This window comes from Myotis lucifugus, unplaced genomic scaffold, assembly GCF_000147115.1.
Source record: "Myotis lucifugus unplaced genomic scaffold, Myoluc2.0 scaffold_115, whole genome shotgun sequence".
NCBI lineage: Eukaryota > Metazoa > Chordata > Mammalia > Chiroptera > Vespertilionidae > Myotis > Myotis lucifugus.
Genome location: NW_005871163.1, coordinates 3340677 through 3363571, shown reverse-complemented (window position 1 = coordinate 3363571; position 22895 = coordinate 3340677). Strand labels below are relative to the sequence as shown.

The 22895-nt window shown below is 43.9% G+C and overlaps 1 protein-coding gene and 1 long non-coding RNA gene across 7 annotated transcripts in view; both read left to right on the top strand.

Moving 5' to 3' along the window:
* Positions 1-20800, top strand: part of LOC111826964 — a 26405-nt gene extending 5605 nt beyond the window's left edge. For 2 of the 6 annotated variants that reach the window (XR_002830417.1, XR_002830416.1), the window contains exons 4-8: positions 2044-2178; positions 6873-6996; positions 11142-11261; positions 18046-18968; positions 20689-20800. This is a non-coding gene — a long non-coding RNA (uncharacterized LOC111826964). Of the gene's footprint in view, positions 1-1375; positions 1543-2043; positions 2179-6872; positions 6997-11141; positions 11262-18045; positions 18969-20688 lie in introns of all 6 variants that reach the window. The other 4 variants (XR_002830418.1, XR_002830420.1, XR_002830419.1 and 1 more) reach the window with 4 other exon arrangements.
* A 1534-nt stretch (positions 20801-22334) lies between these two features.
* RAB8B (RAB8B, member RAS oncogene family) overlaps positions 22335-22895 on the top strand; it is a 62604-nt gene continuing 62043 nt past the window's right edge. Inside the window, exon 1 of the mRNA XM_023757828.1 lies at positions 22335-22548. Coding sequence (XP_023613596.1) covers positions 22394-22548 — 155 coding nt within the window. The 5' untranslated portion in view covers positions 22335-22393. The remainder of the gene's footprint in view (positions 22549-22895) is intronic.

The following is a 22895-nucleotide window of genomic DNA, read 5'->3' as shown; positions in this document are numbered from 1 at the left end:
GGGGAGGGGAGAGTTGGGAGCAACCAGGCTGGCAGAGGGGGGCATGTTGGGGATGACCAGGGCAGCAGGCAGAGGCAGTTAGGGGTGATCAGGCTGACAGGGGGGGCAGTTAGGGACGATCAGGCAATCAGGCAGGTGAGCAGTTAGGCGCCAGCAGTCCCAGATTGTGAGAAGGATGTCTGACTGCCAATTTAGGCCCAATCCCCAGGGACCAGTCCTAAAACTGGGCAGTTTGGACATCCCCCTGAGGCGTCCCAGAAGGGGAGAGGGTGCGGCTGGGCCTGAAGGGGATTCCCCCTCCCCCCATTGTGCACGAATTTCGTGCACTGGGCCTCCTGGTTGCTTAATAAATCATTTGTTGCCATGTGTGGTTTTCGTTTTATGCCTTTTTACTGTAATTTCAGCTCCTGTATTTTTGTGTCTATGTCTTCTCTTCCCTAAAAGTCCACAGGCTTCTTAAGATCAGGATTTGGTCTCATCCCCCCACATGCCTAGTGCCATGCATAATAAGTGCAGGGATGTGTCCATTGAGTGCTATACTCAATGTAGCTAACTGGATGGTCATTCTTTGAGGACTATTGCACCACTAGGTTATCGGAACCCTTCTATTTCAGTTGTAACTTTACTAGGTTTTTCATGATGCATGCCTTTTGACCGTTTTCCTCTGCCACAACCTGGTGTGATGAAAAGACCAAAAGACCACTTAATTCTGGCTAAGCCTCAGTTACCTTGTTTCTAAAACTGGGAAAACAATCCTAAGTCATTGTGGGGTTGGTCAGATTTTAAAATGAGCTCTTCCCTTGGAAAGTGTGTACAGGCAAAATAAATGGAATCATTCTGTTTACCATTAGATGAAAGCTGGTTAAAAGTCTAATGAGCCAAAGGGTTCAAAGTATTAAGAATGGTATTTTATTTATTCACATTAAAGAACTTATTCAACTATTTATGAAATGTCTGCTGTATACAAAGCAGTAGGTAATAGAAACCCTGTTTCTTAGTAGCACAGAAACTTTTTAACTCTAACAGCCACTTAACCTCTTTAAGCTGTTTCTCCATCTGTAAAATGAAAATATTTATACCTGTTTCATAAGGTTAAATGAATATAAAGTGAGATAATATTGTAAAGTGTATAGTATGCTGTAAGTGCTCAATAAATGCCCAACTGTAATTGCTAGAGCTTGTTGATAATATAAAAATCATTTGGCTCTGGGAATCTTGGGCCGACGGTGATTTCCTTAAAATAATTTGTAAAATGCAATGTTTTTACAGCAGTCCTGCCTGAGGGGAGATTGTGAATACATTCCATCTGCAGGAAGTTTGCAGGAGTCTTACCTTTGATTAAAAGCTGAGAGCTTGCTCTTTCAAAATCCAACAGGTGGCACAAGGAGGCACTTGTGTGGGACAAGCACTGGCCTTGGAGAGCTGTACCTTTCTGCTTCCAGAGGGCCTTCGTCTTGGAGATGTCTTCCCCGTCTGTTGCATGGTCACTCTGAAAGCAGCTGTGCAGACCGTGATTATTTGGATTTTTTCTGAAGGAAAAAGGTGTGGCCTAGAAGGCAGTGGAGATCGAGACTAGTCTTCCACAAATATTTTCTCCTAAATATTCCACTCATCTGAAACTAGTTAACTATATTAAACTACTTCAATTCCAAATTGCCCTTACATAAAGTAAATACCATTGGCTCTAGATATATTTTTTATAGAAACATATAGTCCAAAATATAGTAGAAGGTCTGTCTTCATTATTACTCGTGCCAGCTTGGTAGTCACTGGGTAGCAGAGACTGAAGCAGTGGAGCACTGGGAAGTGAGCTGCGGGGGAGAGTTGTGCTACTGATCTGCAGTGTTTGCTAATTTCCATAAATGTTGCCACCATGGCCAAAGTCAAGTACTACGATGAAGTTAGTTTACACAGAATGGGGAAGAGATGAGCACAATCTCAGGTAATGCCAAAATGTAATTTTAGGAATATTGCCGTTATCATCAGAACTGCTAATAAAATATCCATATTGACAATTTTGGGCTTCCTTTTCTCCTTCCTCAGGTCAAAAATCAGAGAATGGGAATGAAAAATAAGAGAAAGAATGGACTACTAGACAAACCCAAACTGGATGCCCTTGAATAAAGAAGAGTTGACTGACTTTATCATTTTGCCCACCTGACCACAACATATAACAGAGTAAGAGCTCTATAAGATGTTTCTCTCTGACTTGCAGATAAAGAGGTTTATATTAAATATAGAATTTCAGGTTAGGAAGGAACAATTCATTCCAATTTTAGATAGCTCTAATTGTTCCTTAAATCATGTAAAAATCTTCTTTTTAACTTAAATTCACCTATTGAGGTTCTGGTCTAGGAAGGGAACATAGACAATACCTTCACTTATTTTCCAAATGACACCCCCAGCGCTAATTGAGGATGGCTTTACTTCTTCGGGATGAATATCACAGGCTCCTACATCTTTGCAGTTTCTCATCACCCTTTTCATGTTTCTCTGGACGTGCTCCAGGTTGTCCATATCCCTCTTAAAATAGGCCCAATGACTTAACACATTGCCAGCTCAGAATAACATGGCGCCATTACTTGTCTTATTCTGCTCATCATATATGTGTCAGTACAGCCCAATATCATATTAGCTTTTTGGGCAATGCAATGGCACCACATGATTGATTTCCATAAACATATAGCTGATACAATCCTTAATTTTTTAACTGTTACTAAATCTCATATCCCTTATGCTATAATTGCATTTTAAGGAATCTAAGTCCAGGGAATATACTAAATACCATTGAAGTATATCCTTTAAACCAATGGGTTGAACGATATGTGAATTATATACCAATAAATCTGTTAAAAAACATAAGTGCAGGAAAGAAAGGCAGATGTATCTTATTAAGTACTAAATTTTGTATTTTATTCAAAAACTAATAAATTTTGCCAGATGCATTATCTTATGTAATCCCTTCAACAGTCCTTTTGAGTTCTAGAGGAATTAAGAAACTTGTGCAAGTGAAGGAGCAAGGATTTGAACCCAGATCTACTCGGGATGCCCATGCTCATGGCATGCTCATCCACCATACCACACTGTCTTCCTGTCACCCTGCTGTGAGGTAGGCTTTGTAATTGGTGCCCAAAGTCGGTGGGCAGAAGTCTGCCAGGCAGACAGAGCTGCAGGACCATGTGGCTCCTCACAGTAGTCAAAGGTGATATGGTGATTTAGATCTGGAAGGCAGTAAAAGGTAGATGTCCCAGAAGTGGAGCAAATATGATTTTTGGCAGTGGTGAAGTGGGGTGGAGGATGGTGGGGAGATATTGGGAAGAACAGCATAAGTGACCCAGACTGGCAGTGTGGGTCAGACAGGACAAGGGGCAGGCAGAAAACTCTCAGCTTGGTCTGCATTTCAGGTATGTTATGGGGAAAAATAGATGTACTCAAATTAGAGTCCTGATTTTGAAGAGAACGGGGTTCTGGCCAGGCCATGGAGGCAGGGACTGAAGTCCAAGCAATCAAGGACCCAGGTCCTGCAAAAGGGAATCAGAACTGAGACTATGTCAGGATAAAGGCAGAAGCCCAGGAGCCAGAACCAGGGTATTTGGTCAGAGCAAGACAAGCCACAGGGTAACCTAACCGTGTCCCCTGAACTAGGGAAACAGCTCCTCAAAGCCTTCAGCTGGAGACAGATTTGTCGCTGACTCTGGTACAGGGCCAAAGCTGTGGACGAGTGTCAAGTGGCCCAGCAACAGGGACTGACAGATCATGAGAAGAGACCAGTGCCTGTCCAGTGTTTTTGTTTTTTCTGCAACAGGCATGACCAATGACAGCCACAGGCATGCACACCCCTGTAGAAGGATTCAGGGTTGGACAAAATTCTGGGGTGCCATCTGTACTGCCACCTATTTACCCTACTACATAAGAAAATATATCAGGAAGTGATTAAGAGGGAACTTTCTTTCAGGAATTACTCTGAATCTGTTCCTTTCAATTTTATCATCAGCGAAAACTACTTGTGTGCGTGTCTGATTCTGGCAGGTCAGTGTGATTGGGCCACCCAGGTGGTCCTCTCAGGCAGACCCTGCCTGCGTAACCAGAGTTTCTGGCTTACCCTCCCTCTCAGTGCCAGCTCACTCTCAGCCAAGGCTCCTTGGGTTTCACGTAACAGATACATCCTAACCTTGCCTGAGCTAAAACGGAGAGTGTACCGGACCTGGGCCAGGGCAGGAAGGGTAGCTGGGCTTCCTGGGGGTCAGAACAAAGCCCTGAGAGGCCACTGGGAATGGAGATGGCTATTCTTTTGCCACTTCCCTTCTTCTCTCAGGGGTGACCTGGTTTCTCGTCTCGACTTCTCCCTGACACCATTTCAGTCTCCTTTCTCTACATTCCAGTTTTTCTGCCTCCCAGAACACACAATGAAAATGGCCATGCCAGCTCCCTGTTATATGCTGTCCTAGTTCCAGGGCCAGCAGTGACTGACCAGAAGGCCCGTGTCCCAATTCCAGATGCCTTGGAAAAGACTCTGGTTGTCTCAGCGTGGGCCGGGAGTATCTACTCTAATAACCTGTGGGCACTTGGGGTGATCGTGACTCCTGGGGCCCGCCCCTAAGGACGGGGCTGGGGAAAGCTCTGAGGAAAAAAGGCAGAGATTGAATGGAGATCCTGTAGGTGACTACTCCCTCCAGTGGTCTAAGTCTTCACCCTTCTCCCTGAAACATTGAACATTAACTGGACATAGCTTGTTAACTGAAAACACCTTCACGAGTGTCAGCAAATCAGTGATGAATATATGCAACAAAAACATTTTTTCCCATGTAGAATAATCAAATCTTGGGACCACATGGTGAGGGGAGAGGCCAGTTTAAACTAAAAACATACAAAGTATTTTGGAACTGAGCCTGTTTACAAGGATCCACATTGCCTAACAATATATTTTACAACCAACAAAATTACTTATGCACAGACACAAGTAATTAATGTGCAAAGTGCCTTTTTAAATAGCCTTCATATTACGTCTGAATGCAAACTGTCTTATTCATACTTCTTTAACTATCCAAAGAATAAAATCTGAAATCAGGGGCTAGATGCAGAAAATCTGGAGGTTTTGACCTTAATAGACAGTGCTTCAGATTCATAAGGTAGCGTGAAGGGAGCTCTGGGGGCCGGTTGTTAAATCTGAAGACTTACTCTTAGGCTCTGAGAGCAACCCAGACTCCTTCCCCTACAGCCTATGATGATGATGACCATAATATCATGAGTGCTTACTTTGTGCCAAGCACTGAGTGAAGCACTTTCCATGGATTATCTCATTTACTCTGTACAACATCGTATAAGATGGATAGTAGTATTGTCCTCATCTTACAGATGAGGGGACTAAGGCACAGAACCATTCCCAAGGTCCCACGGATGGTAACTTGCTGAACCAAGATATAAGTCTAAGTCTTGCTGAAAACCTTTGATCTTAATCAATATAATATACTTAGATCTTCCAATATTTGAAAATGAAGCTCCCTAATGGGCATTAGGCCTTCTTAATGCGCAGATTACTCTGCACTTTACTCCCATTACCATTCCTGTCGTTGTTCCTCACTCATTAGGTCTTTTTATTTTATTTTTTTAAAATATATTTTATTGATTTTTTACAGAGAGGAAGGAAGAGGGATAGAGAGTTAGAAACATCGATGAGAGAGAAACATCGATCAGCTGCCTCCTGCACACCCCCAACTGGGGATGTGCCCACAACCAAGATACATGCCCTTGACCGGAATCGAACCTGGGACCTTTCAGTCCGCAGGCCGACGCTCTATCCACTGAGCCAAACCAGTTAGGGCAGGTCTTTTTATTTTAAATGCATTTGAACAAGTGTGTGTTTTTTTGTGTGTGTCTCCTATAAGAAAGGCACTGATGTCAAGGACAATGAGAAAATGATTAAGATCTTCTCAGGGTTTTCAAGGAACTCAAAGTCATCTAATATTAAGGAAGAAGCTGTACAAATCTATATATGTAAAAGGCTAATATGCAAAGTGTCCCCTCGGAGTTCAACTGGGAGACTGGGAGTTTGATCACTTGCTGTGATCTGCGCTGAACACCAGGGGGTGGCATGGAGCGAAAGAAGGCCCTGGCTGGCAGTCTGCAGCAGGGGAAGGAAGGCCCTGATTGGCCCTGATCACTGGCCAGGCCTAGGGACCCTACCCATGCACGAATTTCATGCACCGGGCCCCTATTATAGTTATAATAGGAATGTTACTCCATCCTAGGAACACAAAGGCTCCAGGAGATTAAGGGAAGCAGAGCTCATGTCTACTGAGTATATAAAAGTTATGATTTGCTGTATATGAATGTTGTTAGACGAATTGTGTGGGAGAGACAGAAATCCCATACAGTGGGGCCTTGACTTACGAGTTTAATTTGTTCAGAGACCGAGCTCGTTAAGGAGCTCGTTAAGAAGCTCGTTAACTCAAATTACTCTATCAACTCAATGCAAAAAATCGGCCGAGAGACAGCTGGTATCTCAAAAAACTCGTTAGTCGGGACACTCGTAAGTCAAGGCCCCACTGTATTAGCCAAAGTAACCAACAATTCCCAGGTGTGATTCTCACCAGGCTGGGTATGACTTAAGGTAGGTCATGTAGCCATGTCTTTAAGTGAACTGTGGAATGTTCCCCCTAAGGATAAGACAGGCTTGATCCACACTGCTGCAGAGGAAAACACCTCTAAGGTGAGCTGTCAGCCAGCAAACCACAGCAGGGACAACAGGAAGAAGCTCAGCAAGATCTTTGGAAAGAGATCTCCCTTTAGTGTGATACTTCAGATCTCAAAGATCTTACCAGGACAATGTTAAGAATAAATGGGTACACCTGTTCTTTGTACTTGGATTGCAGAAACCATTCCATCACCTGCCACCAGCTGGACCCAGTGGATCCTGGTGCCGCCAGAAATCTGAACCGTGCACTGCTTACTCACTCTGTGCTCCACTCCCATTACCAAACCCTGCTTTCTGTTCAGGTAATGTGACCCAACTCTGCTTTTCGGCACCCCTGAAGTCTGTAGCAGTCTGTGATCAGGACTTAGCGGCTTAACTGTGGCCGTGGAAAGCAGGATGCACTCCGGACTTTGGATAATATGGCTCCAGTGCTTCTTTTCATGTATATACAACTTTACGTTACAAAGCCTGTCCCCATCATCATTAATTAAACCTGCCACTCCGCGGTAGGGCCGAATTAGTCTGCTCATTTTACAGCTGACAAAACAGACAGAAGGGCTTAGAGATTTGCTGAAGTGAAGTGGCATTCAATCAAGGACACCTGGCCCAATTCCCTTTCTATATAGTTTCTTTTTTTTTCACTTGGAAGAGGCCTTCAGAGTGCCCAGCTCTTAACTCCAAGCAGCTTAGGGAAGTCAACTGGGAAGAGTTGCTTGGCAGGGGAACAGCAATAAACTAAACCAGAGCAACAGTGTGGGGCTTGAATTATTTCAAAATAGCTAAGTCATATTCTTCTGTTTCTTAATGGATGTTAAACACGCACATGCACGCATGTGCACACACATACACACATGCACATACACGCACACACATATAATTTCTCCTATAAGGCCAGGGAACAGGGCCACTGAGACATAGTTGGAATGTTGCTTGGGAGCTGTGCTACATTTGACCTGGTAGAAAGCAGCCCACCCACTACTCATACTTCAACCCTCTGTTATCAGATCCTTTATATTATAAACTAGGGGCCCAGTGCACGAATTTGTGCATGTAAAAGGAACTGTGGGCCGCAAGGCTGCAGTAGGCATAGGGGCAGGTCTTGGCCCATCCCCTGCACCCCCGCCCAGCCCCTCCCACCGCAGCCCTCGGTCCCCTGTCTGCCAGCAGCCCCACTCCTGCCGCCACCGCCACTCCCATTTGCTGATGGTGCCGGCCCCGCTCACACTTGCTGACGGCACAGAGCAATTGGGGCCGGCACCAGCAGTGGGTGCGAGCAGCGACTGCTGCCCCGATTGCCCCTCAGGAGCAGGGGGAGGTGGAGAAGCCCTCAGGGGCGATCAGGGCTGGCAGCCACTGCTCACACCCACTGATAGTGCTGAGTGGATAGCGCTGAGTGATCAAGACCAGCATCAGGCACTGGCAGCAGGTACAAGCGGGGCCGGCACCGGCAGCAGGTGTGAGCACTGGACGGGACTGCGGCACACGGGAGCAAAGAATTTTCAGTAACCACCAGAGGCTTGCCCTGATGACAGTGACCGGCGCCCTACCTTGGTCTGATGCCCCACTGACCTGCTCCACCATCCCACCATGGCCAATGCCCTCTATGTTCCGCACACACACCCTGGTGGTCAGCGCACGTCATAGCAACCAGTTGTTCGGTTGTTCCACCATTCGGTCTATTTGCATATTACCCTTTTATTATATAGGATAGAGGCCCAGTGCACGAAATTCGTGCACTGGGGGTGGGGGGGTCTTTTAGCCCAGCCTGCGCCCTCTCACAGTCTGGGACCCCTCGGGGGATGTCCGACTGCCAGCTTAGGCCTGGGGGATCAGGCCTAAGCCGGCAGTCGGACATCCATCTCACAGTCCAGGGCTCTCGCAGTCCAGGATCCCTGGCTCCTTACCGCCTGCTTGCAGCAGAGGCGGGAGAGGCTCCTGCCACCGCCGCTGTGCTCGCCAGCCATGAAGCCGGCTTCTGGCTGAGTGGCGCTCCCCCTGGGAGCGCACTGACCACCAGGGGGCAGCTCCTGCATCGAGCGTCTGCCCTCTGGTGGTCAGTGTGCATCATAGCAACCGGTCATTCTGCCATTCGGTCGATTTGCAAGTAGGGTTTTATTATATAGGATGTTAAAACAAACTCAAAATCAAACCTATTCCAAAAGCAGGTCTAGCCCCATATTTGTGAGGCCCGGGGCAAGAATAAAAATGGAGGCCCATATATCATGTGTCTAAATACTTAAAAATTGTAGCTGAAGCTGACAAGTTAGTTTCCTACCTTAACAGAAAAACAGGGTGTTCCAAAAAAAAAAGAAATGTATACACACTTTAACAGCTGAAGCTCAATTTTGAAAATGAAATGTATTTTAATAAAAACTGCTTTTATAATTATTCAAAGTGTATATGCATTTTTGGGACACGCTGTATGTTTATAATGACCTGGAAAATGGGTTTGGATTTAGAGTTTTCTGGCTCCTCAGAGCTCCACACCAGAGTGTGGTAGTTCATGGAGAGCAGTCCTGGCCCTGACCCATGACCTTCTTTCCCACTGCAGACCTGGCCCACATCATGACAGGCCACACACACACACAAAATGGGGACCCCTGCCCATAAGCTCGAGCTCTGGCCACATCACAACCACTTTTGGCCACTTCTTGGGCCTGTGGTGCCTTAGCAATGACATAGTCCAGCCTTGGAAGGGTAGATCAGGATAAGAGGCCCACACGAATCTTGGAAGCAGGGCTTTTGGCAGGAATTCTGAGGTCTGAATTCCTAGAGTGTGGCCTAAGAGGGGGGCATGGCTCTGAGTAAATACATCCACCTGGCCTGTGGATTCCTTGCCCAGTGGGGAGGAGTGACTAGAAGAGAACAAGGGTGGGGTCTCTAAGGAGGGGGCCTCAGGAGAAGGCTTCTTCGTGCCAAGACCTAAGAGCAAATGATATCTGGCCAAATAATAAATAAGCCAAAAGTGTGAGTTAATACTGGAACCTGTACAAATCTGGATAGCATAAGTAATTGTTCAACTGTAAAACACAGAGGCATGAGCTGTTTCAAGTGTTTTGTTTGCTGCCTTTCACAGATAACTTACTTATTCTGGGCAGTAGGCATGGTCTCCAGAAGGTATAAGGGCTAGAACCCAAATGAATAAACTCCATACTTAAATATTTTACTGGAGAGGTTGAGCTCCCATGAAAAACCAGATGCCAAAGCTCTAGATGGTGATCCTAGGGTGGGTATCCCTGCTAGTGTCTCCCCAAAAGGGACCAAGTGGGAGGAAGGAGAAAAGCATGACTCTCTGGGCCACCAGGTGGGCATGTGCTGCCTTTCCCTTTGTGGACGGGGTCCTTGCGTCAGCCAAGTTGCAAGGAGCTATGGGACAAACCAATCCCTGTGTCCATAGCATTCCCCTCAGAATCAGTCATGATCATAGTCCTAGCTTGACATGCAAAGAAGTTAAAATTATGAGCTTCCTTATTAACTCAATTTTTAAAACAATGAATGATTCACAACATTTAATTTTAAAGGAACTATGTCCACACATAAAAGTTATTTTTTATCAATTCTCAAGGCAAAAATGTCAATAGGGAAAGGTGTAAAGTGTGTACTTTGATGCTAATTTGTTGTGTTATACTAACACTAGAGGCCCAGTGCACAAAATTCATGCATGGGTGGGGTCCCTAGGCCTGGCCAGCGATCAGGGCCAATCAGGTTCCCTGCCTCCTCCTTCCCTCGCCACCCATGCACCGTCACTGTGTGGTTCCCTGCCTCCCCACTTCCCCACTTCTCCCTTCCTTCTTTCCTCATCACCCGTGTCTGCCACCACCCACCCCCAGTTCCCCATCCCAGCCTGGGTCCCAGCCCTGATCAGGTGATCGGGGCCTGCTGGCGGGGGGGAGGGGGGGGACTGGGAGATTGGCCCGCAGGCCTCATCGGTTATTGGGGCCTGCAGGCTGGGGGCAGCTCCTGTGTTGAGCGTCTGCCCCCTGGTGGTCAGTGCGCATCATAGCAACCAATCATTCTGGTCATTCCATCTTAATGGTCGCTTAGGCTTTTATATATAGAGATGTGTATATGTTAATAATGCTAACAGAATTCTGGACTCTTGGCTCAGACCAAGGCTTTAGTCTCACCTTCTCTGACAGCATTGTTCCTAATATATAAAGGAGGTATTTCCATAATGGTCTTCATATGTTGGTTATATAAACTATTTTCTTAAATTTTTCTTTTTGCTTTTTAAATGGAGACAAAAATATGGGCCAAATCAGAATAAAAGAATCAATTCCCAAAATCAGGTGGTAGTGACTTCTAGGGTGTGGAGAGACAGGTCTTTCCCCTGCCCCCATAGTCTCCTCCCCCACGAATTCACTCTTTGTTCAGTCAAAACCACTCTGCAGAGCCAGCAACAATCTGTGTGCCTATACTGACCCCATTTCTGGTTATCACTTGACAGCTTGGCCCGTCTACTACTGCATTGCTGCCCACACAAGTATCTGACTTCCTGAAAGCATACCCACAGCCTCCCCACCACAAGTCAGGTTCCCACGCCATCCTCTCTGCCCATCCAGTTCAGGTGAGTTGTGTGTCCACAGTAAGTGACTTAGTGCTGGTCAATAGATCTTGCTAGGATGGTCCTGTCTTGCCATCTAATGAGAAGCATGGCTCTTGATGGTGCTGGTGACTGCTAGTAAAATCTAATATCACTGATAACCAAGTGATGTAGCCTTCTATTTATCCAGAGTAGCTAGGGAATGGGGAGTTCTAATACACTGGGTAATCTGCTTAACTGTAGACGACCAGTTTTGTAAGAAAAATAAACTAATTTGAAAGAACCATAAACTAACACAATAGCACATTACTTGCATATCCTAATTTTACCTAGCATTGTAATTATTTATGTGTGTGCCCACCTCTCCTTCCAGAACATAGGCTTCTTAAGGGATGGTCTGTATAAATTTCATCTTTATTTCCTTATAGTACCTAGTGAATTGCTTTATATACTGTAGGTACTAAAAAAGTTTTTATTAAGTGAATGAAAATATAGAATACAAACTAATTTACCAACATGACTTCATCCGTCTTTGATGACTCAGAAGGCGCTCCAGGATCACACATTTCTTCAGATTCATTATTATGTTCAATGTCTCTAAGGATGCTTAATACAGTCCAAGTGGCTGAAAGGGGAATTCTACAATGACTGGAAGTTAGGACTCATTATCAACTGGCTCATTCCAGTTAGAGGTCTGTGTGCATAAGTTTAAAAGTCAAATGTTGAAGTGAGCTCATTTATTATTATCTGAAAGAAACATCACATCACAGTGCAATTGTTTATTAAAATAAAAGATTACATGGGGATAAGGACACATATGTAATAACTTAAATAAATAAAAAAATTTAAAAAATAAATAAATAAAAGGTTACAATAAGGAGTGTTAACCAGTTTATAAATCTCAACCAGGTCAAGGAATTTATCTTTGAGATTTTTGAAAAGGTAGGATATCATTAATACCATTAATATATTATTACCATTATTAAAGTCCAATCATCAGATTATAATTTACTAATTAATGCAAAAATATTTACCACCATGTGCCTAATATATGCCAAGCCCTGTGTTAGTCATTAGGTATACAATACGAATATAATCCATGCCTACAAGAAATTGAAACAATTTATCTTTAAAAACATTTTATTGTGCAGATCATTTTACAGAATTTACATGTCACTCTAGGAAGTTAGCCTGGGTGTGATGTGACCCTCTAACATCCTACAACTCACTCAAAATACAGACTAATACAAAAGAAAAAAAAGCTTATATTAGCTTAATTACTTGACATTAGTGGTGTTTGGTTTTGTTTGTGTGTGTTTTTTCTGAAAAACAAACAAACAAACAGCATCCAGAATGTTCATTTAAGAATCTAGTTTTTTGCACTTTAGAATTCTGGGTAAATTTGCCTCTGCACATAAGATGACTTTCACTTCAGTTTAATACAATGTCTGCCAGTCTCCCAGGATTTGGGGGTAAAGCAACTGCCCCAGGTAGGGAGGAAACAGCCATCTGGCGCCCTCACCCCCTTGGCTGATCGTTCTGTGGATGTGATAAGTGACAGAAGCTGCATGAGACGCCCTGCCCTGGGGTTCAGGAGAAACCCGGGAGGCAGGAACAGGTGTTCTAGGTCCAGGAGGACTTCACAAGGTAGACCTTCGTATCTAAAATGAAGGGTTTAGATTAAATCAGAGTTTCTCAACGTATATTCTGCAGGACACAGTCCCATAAGATGCTCAAAAAGGGGCCTCAGGCAGGAGTGTGGGAGAGTGCACACCACAGCCAGTTGTGTGCACACTGCACATCAGCATATTGAGGGTTCTGAGAAGTTGTACCATCAAAACGCTATGATAACAGCATTTTTCCAAAGGGTTTGGCCATGTAACCCTTTCCTCTAGTTTCACCTACTAATATCTACTGACTCACTCAGTATGCTGAGGTATGAACTTTGGAAACATTACAATAAACCATCTCTATATTTATTGGTTTTATAGCATCTTAAAGCAGAAACTAGTCTTAGAAATTAGAGTTCCATGAGGTAGGATCTCATAGCTGTTCTGGCCAAACCAGGTCCCTTTCATTTGTCAATTTCTTACAGTCCATATGTTAATAACGCCAATGAATGAAATTTTACGGTGAGGAGGGCTAGAAGACGCATCAATAATAGAAATCTACAGATAATCTGTAAGCTCCAGGATTTCTACTTTTGGATAAACTCTGTTGTTTGTAGTTACTTCTGATTAAGCACAACTGATGGTCTATAGCCATAGGCTAGTGGAGATGTTACTGAGCAGAGAATTATCTACAATTCAAGAAGCTAACGAGAAGGTGGAAGGAAAAACAAATGGCACAGAGTCCAAAGCCCAGGTTATTAGCTCCTGAGTGATTAAGACTAAATTACCTTTTCTTTGATACTGAGCTCCAGGAGAGCCTTTAATTATTGTTTTGAAGTGTTGAGTCATATATTTCTCTGGTCAGGACTCAGAAAGAGAAACTGATGCTTGCTAAACTGACCTTAAAGTCCAGTGTCCTAGATAGTGTCTCCCTAAGGCCAACTCCTAAAAATCTCACATATCGCTTCACAATGGTCTTTGCATTGAGTTAAAAGGACAACGATGATATTAGGCTTCCATGTCTTTTCAGGTCATTTGCTTGTAAAGAATTCTTTAAGTTGGTGCCTAAGTAAACAACAGTATTCTCCTAGTAGTGAACTGACTGGCCCTCAGTCCCAACTATCACATAGCCTAACCTCGAAGTAATTAAAGAACCAAGCGATTTGTATTCTTTTTCGACAAAATGCTCTTGAGTAGCAGATGGCAAACACAAATGTTTTGCTCCAGAGACATATGGAAACCTCTCTGTTTCATAAAAGCCTTAAAGAATATTAAATGTCCAATGACGCCACTCATTGCAGAAGTGAGATGTTGTGATAATCCCCCGAACAGGCCCAGTTAGACCATACAGCTACTTGAGTTTCAGAAAGTAATAAGTGGGAAATTACCATGTGATTGGAATTTCATTAGCAGTTTTCCTTAGCCTGAGTATTCACCCTTGATCCAAAGAATCACCTATTCTGCCTTATTTGTTCAACATTCTATTAGGTTGTCACCATCATGTATACATAATTGTAAATCTTAAAAATGAGTAATCAAAGAGTTCTGCTTGACTTCATATTAACTCTTCAGTTCTGCCTGAGCAGTGAGAGCAAGGAATTTCAAGAGAGAGAGTGTGTTTTATCATAAGTTCTGGGTACCCGGCCTGCTCTCTAATTAACTCCATCTGTAAGCACTTGTTGTTAAATTGGGGGGAAATATTCTATGATTCAGGAAAAAGATGATTAAGGAAAAATTATTAAGTCGTAATTTGAGGTAGGAGTCTGATTTGGATATGGTTCAAAATACAAAGCAGAAGTTCATTTTTCTCTTAACCCTATAGATTGGCAACTCAATAAATTGTTGTCAGCACAGAGAGGACTAAAACTTTTCACTCCTCCGAAAGAGAGAAGTGCTGATAACTGAGTCATAGGGTGAACTGAATGCTATTTAGAACAAGGAACTAGGTGTCTTGGGCTCCTTTCCCAGCACCACACCCTGCCTGGCCTCCTGGGATCCCCTAGGCCTGAAGGCTGTTGATAAATCCCTTTAATTCACCAGGGTGTTTGGTTTGTCTGTAAGACTAGAAATCCCATGGCAAACCTTAGGTCACCTGTTATGGGAGCTTGGATTCGAGAGCCAAAGGATTTTATAGATAGAAAAGGATTATCTAATCCAGCCCCCCCTCCCCCATTTTACAGATGAGGAAACTGAGGCACAGAAAGGTTGTTCTTTTTTAAGGTCACAGAGCTAGTTAATGGCAGAGCTGGGAACTGAACCCAGATCACCAGATGCTTAGTCTACCCCTCTTTCCATTCCAGAATCCCAGGACAGACTTGACAGAGCCTGATAGAGAACTTGCAAAGTTCTAGGCTGCCAAAGTGCTTAACCTTAGCTGGTTGCTGAAGTAAGGAAGGAAAGGGACCAGGTGTCTAAGCGCTTACATTAATTCTAGCTTTGGACCACACCTCCTTTCTTTAGAAAACAATGTTTCTTTCCTGCCTCTTCTTCCCGGTTGAGATTTGTTTAAGAGAATGACAAGTCATGCCCTAGCTGGTTTGGCTCAATGGATAGTGTCGGTCTGCGGACTGAAGGGTCCCAGGTTTGATTCCAGCCTAGGGCACATGCCTGGATTGCGGGCTTGATCCCCAGTAGGGGGCGTGCAGGAGGCAGCCAATCAATGATTCTCTCTCATTGATATTTCTATCTCTCTCTCCCTCTCCCTTCCTCTCTAAAATCAATAAAATATATTTTTTTAAAAAGGAGAGAATGACAAGTCAGACTTTTCCTGTATTCAGCTCCAGGACTTCTCCAGAAATGTCTACATAACCAACCACTTAGCAGTACTTGGTACAACTATCAATATGCACTTGACACTGAAACAGGTGGAGGTATTCATTTGTTGCTTCTGCAGCCTTGTCTCCTCTATTTCTAACATAACCCAGTGATTCAGGATGAGTCTGACCCCACACTCAGCCTCAGTGGCTTAAGCCAATTGGCCTATGCCATCTTCTTGGACCCCAGGGTTGGTTCACAGAAGGGCAGTCAGGGCCCAGGGAACTCAGTTAGTTCTAGGGCAGTGATGGCGAACCTATGACACGCGTGTCAGAGGTGACATGTGAACTCATTTTTTTGGTTGATTTTTCTTTGTTAAATGGCATTTAAATATATAAAATAAATATCAGAAATATAAATCTTTGTTTTACTATGGTTGCAAATATCAAAAAATTTCTATATGTGACACAGCACCAGAGTTAAGTTAGGGTTTTTCAAAATGCTGACACGCCGAGCTCAAGAGGTTCGCCATCACTGTTCTAGGGTATTTATTTGAACTCTTGAAAAAGAGGATGCTGTACATTTTGCTGTTTGAATCTGGAAGCAAGGAGTCCCAGGAGTTTCAGAAAGACATTTTGCAACCACCTGGGGCCAGCCTGTTGAAATAAGTATTACTTTGAGGAAGCACTGCTAAGAAACCAAAAGAGAGACACCGGGTCTCCTGCATGTCATTTGAGCTGCTGGATTACTCACCTGTCCCTACCTCTATTTCTTATTATTTCAGTATGTGATTGAATAAATAGTTTTACTAGTTAAGCCATTTAGTGTTTTATTTACTACCACATGCTTCCCAATACCTGTTATGATGCTGATTGTGAGCTTTGACACATCTTGACTTTGCCTTTGGGTCAGTGTCCATTTTAAAGTTGGTCCCAAAAGTCTTTATTTAATCACTTAGCTTATGTGAGACTATCCTCAAATCTCCTAGGACTTACTGAATATGCCCCATTTGACACAAAATCCTATATAGCAATGCCGAGGGTAATGAAAGGAATGAGTTTTACTAACATATTTTATTGTCAGAAACTTTATTATCAGAGAAAGAAATAATATAAGCGGTATAAGAACGGCTCATTCCCATCCACCCTTTAGTGGAGTAATGTTGAGCTGACTCTCTATGCAGGCTACGCTCTACCTCCCCTTTCTGTGGGTTGGACTCTGCCCAGAAATGGAGCCACCCAGAATATTTGCAATTTGGGTGGCTTCTTCTCTATTCTGGATGATTAGGTTCTTACTCCCAAGAAAAGAATTTTGCCTTCATCTGGGCATTGACCATGGCCTTTGCCTATATTCTAGGGGCCCATGCCATAGATAGCCTCCCATTCAGTTATGTTCATTAACCCAGGTCTGAGAAATGCAGACTGTCCTTTCATCCTCTCTATGCCTTGCTGACTTTGTTATAAGAAGTTAGGCTTATAGAGATTGGTTGTTCAAGTGGATTCTGTACTTTCATGTAGCAATTTTTTTGTATTTCTATGTCATTTTTATTTAACTTTTACATCCAGTGGTGATATACAAAATATTTTACTATCAGTTTTGCATGAACATTTGACCAATCAGATTGGAAGTCTAACCAATCATAGTGTATGTGCAAATAATTAAAATGGACACCCAACTAATCAGAATGAATGCTTAATCAATCTTAATTAAAACCAACCAATCAGGATGGACACCTGACCCATCAGAATAAATGAAGTGTGTACCAGCCAAATATCTGCCTCCCATTTATCATTAAACTTTTCACCTGTGCGTTCTCTCCTCCATTAGCTGGGAAATAAACTGAGGACAGGGACCACGTGATAGACCTCTGTATCCTCCAGGTGGCCTAGCTGAGCTGGTTGTATAGTGTGAGCTTAATGAATATTTGTTTGAGTGGACATTATTCACCCAGTGATTACTCAGGAAACATCAGTGGGTAGAAAGAGTATAGTGTGTCCCTCTCTGATAAAGATAATTATAGAATTATCCACTGGAACATCACTAAACAAATAGCATGTTTTTTGATGACACACAGGTGATAAAGAGAAATTGGTGTTTTTGAGGAGTTATCATTCAATACGATCTTGACAAGCTAGAGAAATAATATAGGATAACACTAATTTCTTAAACACAACAATGAATAGTATACTTAGAAAATGAATAACATACAAATACAAGCTAGAGTACAACCAGAAAGGTATTGGTGAGGCCAAAAATACCTAAGTCTTGTGGCAAATAATAAACTGAAGGTGTCCCAGATGTTTTTAAAATACGTTGACTGCTGGCATGATAGTCAGTTGTTCATCCATTCAACAACTCAGTTGGGTACCTAATGTGTGTAAGGCATCATGCGAGGCATGCTGGGAACAAAGTGAAAAACTAGCAATGTCCTTTTTCTCCATCAGCTCAAGTTTTAAGGGAGAAGACAAAGAAGTACACAAACTATTATTAGATAACAGAGAGACAGCTTATTCGATGGCTGAGTCATCAGTCAGTGAAAATAATCACCGTGAAGGACATCTTTGTAGCCCACCGGGACAGCTGTGCTCAACAGATGGCAGAGGACCAGAACTCAAGAGTGGTTGGGCAGAAGCGTCAACACTCATGGGTGCAGACTGATGGCCAGAAGATATTTTGTCCCTAATTTTTCAGGACCACGCAAGTGCCTGGATTCTTGTAAGATACAATTAAAGGGAGGAAAAGTCCCAATGACGATTGCTACCAGTTGTGCCAGCCCTTGACAAGTAGGAGTCTCAGCCAAATATAATTTCATTTAAGCAATTAAGAAAGGTGACATTTCTTGCACTCAAGTGTCACGGAGCAATTTAAACCAGTTAAAGAATGCCTGAATTGATTTGAAAATTTGCCTAGAGAACACATACACCCTCATGAATATGTTTGTAGATTCTTGGAGGTCTTTAACCCGCAGGATGATTAAACTACTGTAAGAAGTAAATAATGCCTTTGGAATTGTGCAACACGGCAGTCTTGCCTGCTACCGTGAGTGAAGCTAGCCTGAGTATAAACTAAACATATCGAGGAGGGCAGCAACAAGAGACTACAGAAAAATGAACTGGAGTCTGATCAAAACCAAAAGCTCACAGAGACCTCACACCACACAGACTTCCTTTCTGCATCATTAGAAAATGCACAGAGAAGAACTCAGATTGACCCAGCCCGGTCATATGCCCATCTCTGTGGCTGGAGGAGTAAAGTACCATGATTCACAGTCACCAGTTAGGGAGGAGCAGCTCCCAAAAAGCAGGAAGAAAAAGTGCTGGCTTGACAAAAAACACAGAGGGTAGACTACTTGGACATCTAGATTTCTGTAAGTCAAGCTGCCATGGGCAAAAGCTTCAATAAACATTTTCAAGGTCAAATTGAATGTGCTGGTCCACCTAGTGCTCTGCAGTGATGTAGTATTTCAAGGGTGGGTTTGGGTAACTGGCACAAGAGTATTGATGTGGTTTCCTTTAGAAAGAGATCTAAAGATGCCATTTGGAGAAAGAAAGTGGCAACCTGTCACCTTTGGTACCTTTAGATCTACAAATAGATTGTCCAGTCTTTTGAGCAAAATGCCTTGATTCAATAGTGTTGTTACTACCACCAAAACCTCATTTCTAAGTAACATACTGTTGCACAAAATATGAAGATGAACAATGCATAAAAGAAAAAATGGGATTCTTCGAAGCAATGTCAATGTATCAAAATGCTTGAATGGTTCAATGGTGGTGCACAGACTTACCTGTTAGAAAGTCACAATGTTATATACACTTGGTAGCAGAGAAAGACCAGGGAAGTGAGAATAAAACAGAATTTTTTTAAAAAATTCCCATCAATTAACAAAATTCCCCTAAGGAAATTTAGGGACTTTAAAATTCCTAACTCTAGCTTCTTTTCTGACCTTAGGTTTTTTTAAACCACATCAGTGTGTTCTTTTTATTTATTTATTTATTTATTTTTAAAATAATCACCTGAGGATACATTTTTATTGATTTTAAAGAGAGAGGGAGAGAGAGAAACACGGATGTGAGAGAAACATGGATAGAGATCTCTAACTAGAGATCGAACCCGCAACCTGGGTATGTGCCCTGACTGGGAATGGAGCCTGAGACCTTTCGGTATATGGGAGGATGCTCCAACCAACTGAGCCACACCAACCAGGGCTTTTTTTTTTTTTTTTTTTTTTTTTTTAAGATTTTTCTATTAATCTTTTTTAGAAAGAGAGGAAGGGAGCGGGAGAGAGAAAAATCCATCAGCTGCCTCAGCACGTGGCCTGACTGGGGATCAAACCCCAAATCTGGATATATGCCCTGACTGGGAATTGAACCCAAGAGCCTTGGGTGCATGGGGGGATGTTTTAACCAACTGAGCCACAAGGGCCAGAGCAGTGTGTTCTTATTCACACAAAAAGAGAATGCCAACAGTTGCATGCAGATAGTGGGACTAAAAGTTACTTTAATCAGCACACATTTTATAAAAAAGATCCCACTGTCTTTGCAGATATCTTTTTTCTTTTTCAGAATAAAGATGAACATGTAGCACTGAGCTGTCCACACTTGTTCAGTCTTTGCTCAGCAAGTTCAAAGACTTGCCCAAGAACTGATGGGCAAGGAGAGTCCGCCTGGGCAGAAGGCAGAAACCCTCCTCATTAGGCAGCAGAAATTGTGACTTTTGAGCTCCTTAGAGCTTTGTTCCCATCAAGTGGGCTCTAGGAATTAGACTTTAGATCAGTGATGGCGAACCTATGACACGCGTGTCAGAGGTGACACGCGAACTCATTTTTTTGGTTGATTTTTCTTTGTTAAATGGCATTTAAATATATAAAATAAATATCAAAAATATAAATCTTTGTTTTACTATGGTTGCAAATATCAAAAAATTTCTATATGTGACACGGCACCAGAGTTAAGTTAGGGTTTTTCAAAATGCTGACACGCCGAGCTCAAAAGGTTCGCCATCACTGCTTTAGATTAACAGCAACCTTCTGGGTACTATATGATCAATAGGTGTGAATTAATGATATATTTCATCTTCTTTCCATATAGGTGAAGGCCAACACTAGGGCCAACTAAATCTTTCATACCAAGACGAAGAATGAAATATCACTGTCATTGTATATGAAGTCACAAAGATGTGTTTTATAAAAGCCTGCTATCTTGTTCAACTAACTGTCCATGTTTTTTCTTTATTCCACTAATGGTTGGGTCCACTGGTTCCCTTAATAACCTCCTATAACCTACCAGAAGTTGTTTCCTTTGATCTAAGGTAAATGCCTAGGCCAGTTTCTCAAATATTTTGGCCTCAGGACCCCTTTATCCTCTTAAAAATTATTGAGGACCCTAAAGAGTTTTTGTTCATGTGGGTCTTATCTGTTGGTATCTGACATATTAGAATTAAAACTGAGAAGGAAAAAGAAGAGATGAGAGACAGAGAGCCCTGACTGGTCCAGACCTCCTTAGCTATTTATTTGTCCTTCAGCTTTACCTGAGCCAGTAAACTCTACTTTCTGGAGAACTTGGTCTGATGGGGTTTCTGCTACTAGAGAATGAAAGAGGCCTGAATGGTAGTACATCCACAAAAACAAAAAAATAGTCTAAGATAGTAAATAAAGGATTAAATCAGGTATGACAGAATGTTGCTTCCCGCTCCTTCATTTGTCATCCATTAAGTGAGGGCCTGTCTTCTGAGGGTTGAAGAAGGGAGCCATCACTATTAACATTTGTACAAGGCCTTGTGGATTTCAAAGTGTTTTCACATTTAGTTTTCCCTACAATCCTATGAAAGAGTTAGTTTTATACCCATTCTACAGAGGAGAAAACCGAGGCACAGCTAAACTAAGACAAAATCCAAATCATAGGCTCTAGATTCCCGTAGTCATCGTTCCTGCCTCGCATGATGCTTGCAATTTTTAAGGGCTTAGACCTGTAGCACAATCCTACTATGTTCAATTCCAAGATTTTTTTTTATCCATCCTCCTGCGGGGAGCGGGGAGTGGTCTGCATAGCAGATCCCCTAAAATACCCATCGTATTTGGCTTTGGTCTGGAAGTCTGAAGAAGAGCACAGGAGTGTGGTTCAAGTTAGAATGGCAATCATTCTTTTCCAGCTCTGTAACTGAGGAGCTGCGGGAGGGGGCTTAGAGGTGGTGCAGGGCAGGCACTGAAGGAGAAGCCAGATAATGCACTGCAGATAATCCACACGCTGTGCCACAGCAGCGATAAGGAAAGAAAGCATCTCAGCTCTGGGTCCCGGCGGCAGAGATGCAGGAACCGCGGGATTCAGATTCCGAGGTCCTGGATTTGAAAGCAGCCCGCACACAAAAGAAATGACGAAGTTGAGAACCCGATAATGCACTGCAGATAACCCACAGGCGCGATACGCAGAGTTCGAAACTGGGCCTCCCTTCCTCACTTGGATGGAAACGCCTAGTGCACCTGGTCGCCCCTCCCAGAGCGGACCTTCTTTTATCCTGTGGGGCAGTCCGCACGGCCAGAGCCAGACGCGCCAGGCACGCCCGAAGCTCCTCGAAGGAACTACAAGTCCCATGAAGCCCTGGGTTTCGGGGCGGTGATGACAAAACCCCCGCGGATTGGCCACGCGGGGCGGGGCGCGCAGGCCTTCTCCTAGGGTAGGGGCGGGGCGAGGGGCGGGGCGAGCGGCGGCTGGGCGGGCACGCCCCCTCGCCGCGGCCCCCTCTCCGCCTCGCTCCGCTGCTGCTCTCGCTCCCGGGTCAGACGGCCGGAGCGAGAAGATGGCGAAGACGTACGATTATCTGTTCAAGCTGCTGCTGATCGGCGACTCGGGGGTGGGCAAGACCTGCCTCCTTTTCCGCTTCTCGGAGGACGCCTTTAACACCACCTTCATCTCCACCATCGGTGAGGGAGGGGCCGCTGCCAGGGACGGGGAGTGAGAAACAGGGGGCGAGGGCGAGGGCGAGGGGGCCTGGAGAGGGGGCGGGGGAGGGCTTGGGGGCCCCAGGGAGAGGACCCCGGGGCCGGCGGGACGGCGAGGGCCGTGGGAGAGGGAGACGGAGAGAGGAAAGGGGCGGGCGGAGATGTGAGGCTGGGAGGTGAAGGGGAAACTTGGGGGCAAAGAAAGGGAAAGGGGAACCAATGGAACAAGGACGCAGGGGTGTTGGGGGAAACGAGAGGGGTGGGGGTGCCAGGGAAGGGCCTTAGGGGGACAAAGTGTGTGTGTGTGGAACACAAGAAACCTCACGGAGGGAGAGAAAGGGATAGTGGGTGTGAGATGGA